The sequence below is a fragment of the Natator depressus genome, chromosome 1 (assembly GCF_965152275.1).
Source record: "Natator depressus isolate rNatDep1 chromosome 1, rNatDep2.hap1, whole genome shotgun sequence".
NCBI classification, from domain to species: Eukaryota; Metazoa; Chordata; order Testudines; family Cheloniidae; genus Natator; species Natator depressus.
This window is the reverse complement of record NC_134234.1, coordinates 95,773,454-95,779,453: the sequence shown is the minus strand read 5'-3', so window position 1 is coordinate 95,779,453 and position 6,000 is coordinate 95,773,454. Positions and strand designations below refer to the sequence as shown.

Here is a 6,000-nt window from a genome sequence, read left to right as displayed (position 1 = left end):
GGGGGGGTCAGGTGGGGGGGGGTGGGAAGGGGTTTGGGATGGGGGAATGAGGAAGGGAAGGGGGGTGAGGAAGTGAAGTGTGTGTGGATGGGGGGCGGGGGAGGTACCAGGCGTCTCACTCTCGCTCTCTCCCCGCAGCTGCCATAGCAACGCGGCAGACGCCGAGCGGCCGGGGCGGGGGCTCCAGGCTCCAGGCTCCGCGGCCCGGCTCACGGTCAGAGCCTGAGGCCGGGGCCGGACGCCTAGTGGCAGGACTCGGGGCCCCGCGCCCAGCGGTGCCTCCCGCTCCCCCTGCAGCCCGGCCGGGATGGGCAGCGCCGCCGCGCCGGGCCCCCTGCCCGCCTTCCAGTTCCGGCCGCGGCGCGGGAGCCCGGACTGGCGCCGGCTGAGCGCCGTGGACGTGGAGCGGGTGGCGGGCGAGCTGGACGTGGCGGCCCTGCAGGAGCACCTGGGCCACGTCACTTTCTGCAGCGCCGAGCGGCTGCGCTGCCCGCACTGCCGGGGCCCCGCCGACCCGCTGCTGCTGAAGCTGGTGCGCCTGGCGCAGCTCTCCATCGAGTACCTGCTGCACTGCCAGCAGCACCTGGGCGCCCAGCTGCGGGGCCGCGAGCAGGCGCTGCGGGCGGCCGACGCCCAGCTCGGTGAGGTGGGCAAGGAGGCGGCCCGGCGCGCCCAGGAGATGAAGCTGCTGAAGGAGGAGTGCAGGCGGCGGAAGAAGATGATCAGCACCCAGCAGATGATGTTGGAGGCTAGAGCCAGCTATCACCAGGTGAGACCCGCTTCTAGCCGCGGCTCGTGCTCACCCCCTCCCGCGGTGCAACCGCAGGGCGGGCAGGGACCTTCCTTACCTTGCGGGTATGCTCCCCCCCGTCCTTTCCCCATCAAGTTTCAGAGCGGTAGCCCGTGTTCGTCTGTATCAGCAAAAAGAAGGAGGAGTACTTGTGGCACCTTAGAGACTAACAAATTTATCTGAGCTCTGCTAATTTGTTAGTCTCTAAGGTGCCACAAGTACTCCTTGTTCTTTGTCCCCATCAAAATACCCCAGAGGCTGCAGTTTCATTCCCAGCACTGTGGGGCCAGAATCTCATACAGCTTTAGAGAGGAGGCATTTGATTTCCAGCTCATCCTATTTACCGATGAGCTTTTTTCAGGCTTATGTTCATTTCACCATCCTGTGTGACATCCCTAAAGGGACTCTGAAGCAAATGATTAGGCAAGGTGGAAGGCAGACAAGGGAGAATAGGGCACATTAAGTCTTAGAAAGATTAACAGTTTAAGGGTGTATCAGCTTTCTCATTTTTTTTTCCCAGCAACTATTTTGGGAATTTATAACTGCCTTAAAAGGTGTTCTGAAATTTAAAGACTATACTGGGCTTAAACTTGGCAAACATGACCTTGGGCCAACTTTGTGTGTTTGTGTGTGTGTATTTAAAGTTGATTTAACTCTACTGAAAGATGCTCTAGCCTGACACTCCTGAAAGTCAAAGTTCTGTTTATCCAGATAATAGGTACAGCATAGGTAGGAGCAATGCAAGCTTTCCCATGCTGTACCACCAACGTGTTTCAACCCTGATTAGAGGGAACATCAGCATGTCAGTGGGCTAGGAAAAGTTTTGTTTCTAAGATGTCTTGACTAAGGAAAAATTCCATCTTACATTCAGTGGTCCAGTAGGAAGATATATATTTTTTGTCCAAAATTCTGTAATTTTAAAAGCAAATTATGCTATTTGTTGTATGTTTCCCTCACTTAGGCCCCGATCTTGTAATGGTATCCATGTGGGCAGAATTCATTAGGACACAGTGCAAATGCAGGATCCTTGTGGATTCAGCTGCAGGATCGGGGCCTTAAGGAGAAGCTGCTGATGTGATTTGCATTTCAAAAGCTCTAGATGTCTTGTTTGACCAGAGTATCTGACCTGGGTTGAAAATGGAAACAGAGTGAGCCCCTGCATCAGTTGAATTGTAAACTCAACTGAATGTCAAGTAATCCCCTTATTGTATTTGAGAGCACAAATATGTGCATTCTCTTCAAAATACACTTAGGCCCTATCTGGCTGAGTGGAGCCAGAAGAAGAATCAAGCAAAATACTGGGCTTGGAGTATAGTTCATCTTCCTTCTTCTGTTCAGTGGCATTTGTCTCATTTTCCATTCAAGGTCATATAAAATAAAAAGTTCTTTCTCCCCCTTTTATGCTTTGGAGTAAATTATTATCTCTAAGAATTAGACAGATTTAGTGCGGGGTGAGTTCAGAAAATGATATTGAATAATATCTGTAAAATGGTATGAGCATTTTTGGTCTGAACTTGGAGGACTCCACGTTATCCATTTCTAGTATTTGTAAGTGCAGGCTGTCTCATAGCCAACAATTACATATCACTTGTCTGTATTAAGCATTTGGCTGTCCTGGAGTGCCAGACAATAGGGTTTTTGCTAGTCTTGCACAGTGGGTAGCTCAGGTTCCATGCCCGTTAAAGCTTTGGCCCCTTTATGAGCAAGGCTGTAAACAGTCACTTGCCTTTCTTAATGCATGTGCACTTTATTTTCAATGTGATGCACAGTAATTGAGTTTTAAGTTTAATGTCTTTAATCCACCTTCAGAACAAGTGAAAACTGTAAAAATAGGAACTGTCAAATGGAATTGCTGTTAAGGTGTGATCATTTTAAGGCTCAAAAACTCAAACAATGTCTTTCTTAATGATGGAATGTCAGCTTTCTACTATATTTGAATTTCTCATATTGTGATGATTTGCACAAGGTCTTAATGTTACATAAAAGCTTTTTTGTATTTAATACTATGAAAAATAGTTCGAGGAATATTGTCACCAGTAATAGGCACATAGTATAAACATTCCATGTGTTAATTGTTGAATAAGAGCTTGCTTCTACTACATGAGTTTAGTGCTTGAATGGACAATAGTATTTCACAGCCAATTTAATACCATAAATCATGCGCAATGTGTTACAGTGTAAGATCCCCGATGGTTCTTTGCTTTGCTGCCATACTATACCTTCTCTATCTAGGTTTTATGTCAGTACTTCCTTGCATGTATCCAACAAAATGTAACTTAATTATTAATGGTTTTAGTGGTGGTTGCAAGACATGTATATTTAATATCACACTAGCTATCAGTAGTAGAATTTTAAATTCTAGATGAGACCTGGGAATTTGGCTATAATGAACAGATTTTAAATCTGCTGCGCAAGTTTGAAATTGTCTTTTACATTCATATCACATCAGTGTGACTGACTGACTGACTTAAGTGTGCAGTTGTGGCTCCCTCAAGCAGATTTGTATGTTTTGAAACATATACGATAGCCAAGGATAGTTAGCCATCAGACCTTATGAAAGAAATGAGGGGTTTAGATTCACAACCTGGTCAATCACTTTCAACAGCTGTACATTTTGTTCATGTACTCTTAAAATGAGCAAAATGTACTTTAAGGATGAATTAAAAAGCTTTAAAATATACCAACAGGATCCAAATTTGATAAAATACATATCTACATTTATAAAAGATGAGTGTAAACGACTGTGTTAAATACACACCATTAGAGGCAGGACAAATCATAAAGAATGTGTAACTGTTCTGTAGTATATTTTGTATAAAAAAACGAAGTATGTAATTTGGCACCTTACTACCTCCTCTGCTGTTATATTTGTCCTGAAAGGTTGGGTGGGAGGCAGATTCTTTAAGGTTTGTGCTATATGAATCAGTGAGTTTTTGCTGTATTTTGTTATTACTTTGGATCCTAATAAACATTGCTTTTATTTATCTGCAGCTGTCCCCCTTTCTTGCTCCAGCTCCTCCTCCCTATTATTCTCTCCAGCATGATTCCCCCCACAACTCTACTTTTCCTTATCTCATTCCCTTTCTAAGTGTCCTGAAAAGCAGTAATGCTAAAAATGTCTAAGGATAGTAGGTTTCTTCAAATTTCATTAGAGTTTTCAGTATAATATGGGAAGGAAACAAAAAGTCAATGCAATTTTGGGCTGCAAACGTATCCTGGGATGGGAGCTAATAAATATTTACATAGCTCTGGCACCATCACACCTGGATTTGCTTTTAATTTCTGGGAATTTCATTAATTCAGAGGAGTGTGAATGAGCTACAGAAGACCTTTGAGGGCTGGGGAGGTTGATTTATGAGAAAAGGCTAGGGCCTTGATCCTGCCTTAGAATCTGCTAAACTCAATGGAACTCCGCATTAGTGGAACCTGATGCAGGATCAGAGCCATAATAGAGATATGCCTTGACTGTCTTGTGATTAGGGTAGGGTTGCCAGGTGTCCAGTTTTCGACTGGAAAGTCCAGTTACTGCAGGCCGGGGAGGCAGGGAGGCGCTGGATGATTACCCATGCCAGCCCCTATTCAGTCGGGGCCGCCTCCTATCTGCATTGGGCGACTGCAACTCCCAGCCTGGCTCCACTGGTGAGTCCCTCCCGACCTGGGCAGAGGGGAAAAGCAGTGAGTGACGGGGGGAGAGAGGAAGAGAAGTGAATGGGGTGCGGTGTCTTGGGGATGGGGGTGAAGAGGTGGGGCAGGAGTAGGGTCTGGGGCGGGGGAAGAGGGCAGAGTGGGGGATGTTCTGGCACTCTTGCTGGAGTGTCCAGTTTTAAAACATTATAAAGTTGGCAACCATAGATTAAGGGGTGGGATGTGTCCCCATAACAATATGCAGAATGGAAGAATTTTAGCATAGTAAAAGAAGGTATTCATATATAATAATTTATCAAAAGTAGGGATGGAATCCCCATTTCTTGGCACATTTAAAACTAGACTCTACAAAGCACAAGTAATCTTACACTACCACATTGCCTGGATGACCTATGGTATTTTATGATTCAACCTCCCCCTCCCCCACATCCCAACATGGATATATAGTTCAAAGTGTGCACTGTTAAATGCCAAATTTCTCCGTTCAGCTATTGTTGAGTTATATATATTGGAAGGAGAGAAAGTGTGGCAATACAATTTCACAATGGGAAAGTACATGTATTTTTCTTTTCAGTTTTTGTAATCCAAAATAGTGGCATGGATATTCCTCATATTTCACGTTTTTTAAAACCAAACTTGGAGCATTTCAGCCCAAATGGAGATTTTATTTTAAAGTTAAGAGTGAGTGATAATAAGGGTAATAATTTAAACTTGTTTTCCACTCTAATTATAGCATTAATTAGAAAGTGTGTTTGTGTCTTTTCTCACAATATTGTCAATCATTGCCTTCTCTTGAATAGAATGCCAGACATTCTCAAGTGTCTATGACCTTATCACTTTCTAGTGGCTTAATCTTACAGAGGATATGATTCCTAACATTACTACTCAAGCTTGAATATTTCATCGGTTATCACCAGCATGCTATGTCATTTAAATTGAATAATGTTGGAATTCAAATCAGTATCACAGTGTTGCCGTGTACAAGAATGGGCTACTGTACAGAGAAATGTAATAGGCTACTTCAAAAAATGTTAACTGTTATAATTAAAAAGACCAGCACTTAATGTTGTTATCTAAGACAAATATCTATCTGTATTTTGTAGTGTCAGTTTTGTGATAAGGCTTTTATGAACTATTCCTTTCTACAAAGTCATATGCAACGACGCCATAAGGAAGAATCTCACACTGGTGAGTACTTTCACACTATCAGGAAAGTTAAGGTGATATAGAAATATGTAAAATATATTCAGGATATGCAATTTGGATTTTGTGTGACTCAGAAGGAAGCCATTTGACTTATAAGCCCCAGAGTGAGTTTGTACATTTGACAGACAGATCTCGTAAACTGACCAAATGTGATATGGCAGTTATTTCACTGAAAGATTATAAACATGGACTAGCATGCTGCCATGTTTAGAATCATTTTTCAAACTGAGTTCCTGCTGAATACCTTTGCCAGTGGCAGAATTCAGAGCAATGGCTTCCTTTGAGTATATGAAAACTGTGAAAATGTGGGTATTATTGCCACTGAACGGGATGTACCATGGAAAAGTACATTTTATAAA

The 6,000-nt window shown here is 43.6% G+C and overlaps 1 protein-coding gene across 3 annotated transcripts in view; it reads left to right on the top strand.

Moving 5' to 3' along the window:
- The first annotated feature begins 307 nt into the window (after positions 1-307).
- The window catches only part of DZIP1 (DAZ interacting zinc finger protein 1), a 70,818-nt gene continuing 65,125 nt past the window's right edge, over positions 308-6,000 (top strand). For 2 of the 3 annotated variants that reach the window (XM_074962667.1, XM_074962674.1), the window contains exons 1-2: positions 539-769; positions 5,539-5,623. In XM_074962667.1, the coding sequence (XP_074818768.1) occupies positions 680-769; positions 5,539-5,623 (175 nt within the window). In that variant the 5' untranslated portion in view covers positions 539-679. Of the gene's footprint in view, positions 770-5,538; positions 5,624-6,000 lie in introns of all 3 variants that reach the window. The other variant, XM_074962659.1, reaches the window with a different exon arrangement.